Here is a 2,262-nt window from a genome sequence, read left to right as displayed (position 1 = left end):
TTACGATGTTGGGACATTCCTGACTTAGCGGCAGCCTAAGCTGCAGCGGAGTGCTTGACGGATTATTCAACCCCCGAAAACCCAAAGAAGAAAGGGTGATACAAAGTGAAAATAAGGGATCGCGGCAGAAAGGTGTGAAGCAGAGTCCCAAGAAGGACTGTTTCCTATGCGAAGGACCACATTTTGTGAAGAATTGCCTGCAACAGAAGTCACTCAATGCAACGCAAGCCCAAGAGCAAAATTCAAAGAGCGACGTTGAGAAGTCAACAGAGGGCCCTCCTATGGGGGGCATTGCAACTTCTAAACACCCTCAAGGCTCAAGTGGGGAAGAAGCAAAGATCCTTGCCTTCAAAGAATCGAAAGCCTAACAAGCTAATATTTGTCGATATTGAGATCAATGGAAAGTTGACCAAGGCGTTGGTTGACACTGGTGCAACTCATAACTTCGTAGCGGACCATGAACCACGACGACTTAGGTTGCTCCTTTCGAAGGACTCAAGTCTAATGAAGGCAATGAATTCGAAGTGTCAATTGATCGTCGGGCAAGCGAAGGTTGTGCATATTGCTGTTGGGTCTTGGAGAGGCAAAGCCAATTTCATGATGGTTCCCTTGGATGACTTCCAAGTCATACTTGGGATGGAATTCTTGCAAACGGCAAGAGTCAATGTCATTTCTTAACGCTCTTTGCATGATGGGGTTTGAGTCCCCTTGTGTCATCCTGGTGACGAAGACAATGACAAAGGAGACAAAGCAACTTTTAGCACTTCAGCTGAAGAAAGGTGTCAAGAAGGGTGAGGCAAACATTCTTGGTGGCATTGAAGCTTGAGGTGGAACCTTTGGAGAATGGCCCAATGCCACTTGGGATCACGAAGGTTTTGAAAGAGTTTGGGGATGTGATGCTTCCCGAATTGCTAAAGACCTTGCCTCCTTGCCAAGCGATGGATCACAAGATCGAATTGGAGCCAGAGACAAAGCCACCAGCTCGTGCGCCATAATGCATGCCTCCTCCGGAGTTGTTGGAATTTCAAAAGCAAGTGATGAGTTGCTTAACGATGGATTGATTCGCAGCTCAAAAGCATTGTTTCAGGCACCGGTGCTATTTCAGAAAAAGCATGATGGAAGTCTATGACTGTGTAGACTATCGCGCCTTGAACAAAGTGAGGATAAAAAACAAATACCTAATCCCTCTAATTGCTGACTTGTTTGATCAACTTGCAGGAGCGTGGTACTTCTCCGATTTAGACTTACGCTCGGGTTATTGGCAAGCCAAAGTTGCAGAAGGTGATGAAGCAAAGACAACGTGTGTGACATATTATGGCGCATGAATTCTTGGTGATGCCATTCGGCTTGACAAGTGCCCCTACAACCTTTTGCACACTCAAGAACTAGTTGTTCCATGAGTACCTTGGTAAGCTCGTGGTGGTCTACCTTGACGATATCGTGGTGTATAGCAAAACGTTGGAGGACCACATCCAACATCTCAAAGCCATCTTCAAGGTGCTACGGGACCACTCCATCTATGTAAAGAAGGAGAAGTGCTATTTCGCACAAGGGGAAATCATGTTCCTTGGAAACCAAGTTGGCAGAGGTCGCATTCGCATGGATGAGTTTGTGCCATTCGTGATTGGCGAGTCCCTTCAAAAGTTACAGAACTTCGCTCATTTTTGGGACTTGTCAATTACTATTGGCGGTTCATTGCAAGCTACTCGCGGAGAGCTGCGCTGCTGACAGATTTGCTGAAGATGGACCATTCATGGGAGTGGTCAAGCAAATGTCAAGAAGCCTTTGCTGATAAGAAGAGAGCGGTGATGGAAGAACCCGTGTTAGCAGTTGCCATACTACTCTCTTCCGTTTGAAGTTCACACGGTACCCGTGTTAGCAGTTGCCATACTACTCTCTTCCGTGTTAGCAGTTGCCATTGCTTATGAAAGTCGCAAGCTGAATGATACAGAGTGGAGGTATATGGTGCACGAAAAGGAGATGACAGCGGTTGTACATTGCCTTCATGTTTGGAGGCATTATCTCCTTGGGTCTTGCTTTGTCGTGAAGACCGACAATGTTGGCTGGAGTTATTTCCAAACTCAAAAGAAGCTCTCTCCAAAGCAAGCAAGATGGCAAGAGTTGGCTGAATTTGACATGGTTTTGGAGTACAAACCAGGTCGAACAAATCAGGTTGCGGATGCATTAAGCCACAAAGCTGAACTTGCTGCTCTCAAAGCGGCGGCGAACAAGAGTATGAACCAAGTGCAAGCATCGCTTCAA

General features: G+C 46.4%; 1 protein-coding gene across 1 annotated transcript; it reads left to right on the top strand.

The window, feature by feature from the left end:
• Positions 1 to 216: 216 nt before the first annotated feature.
• Positions 217 to 995, top strand: LOC140773076 (UBA domain-containing protein Mud1-like). Its single transcript, XM_073115437.1, has 2 exons — positions 217 to 654; positions 822 to 995. The coding sequence occupies exons 1-2, from the start codon at positions 217 to 219 to the stop codon at positions 993 to 995; spliced, it is 612 nt and encodes a 203-aa protein (XP_072971538.1).
• The last annotated feature ends 1,267 nt before the right edge of the window (positions 996 to 2,262 follow it).

Source organism: Typha angustifolia, chromosome 2 (genome assembly GCF_048772165.1).
Source record: "Typha angustifolia cultivar Huaian chromosome 2, ASM4877216v1, whole genome shotgun sequence".
NCBI classification, from domain to species: domain Eukaryota; kingdom Viridiplantae; phylum Streptophyta; class Magnoliopsida; order Poales; family Typhaceae; genus Typha; species Typha angustifolia.
Note: the sequence above shows the minus strand (reverse complement) of the source record. Positions and strands in the feature narration are given on the sequence as shown.

Coding starts and splice junctions, on each gene's coding strand:
- LOC140773076 (XM_073115437.1), top strand. CDS start 217: ATGCAACGCAAGCCCAAGAGCAAAATTCAAAGAGCGACGTTGAGAAGT. Junction 655..821: donor GGATGGAATTCTTGCAAACG/GCAAGAGTCAAT, acceptor GTGGCATTGAAG/CTTGAGGTGGAACCTTTGGA.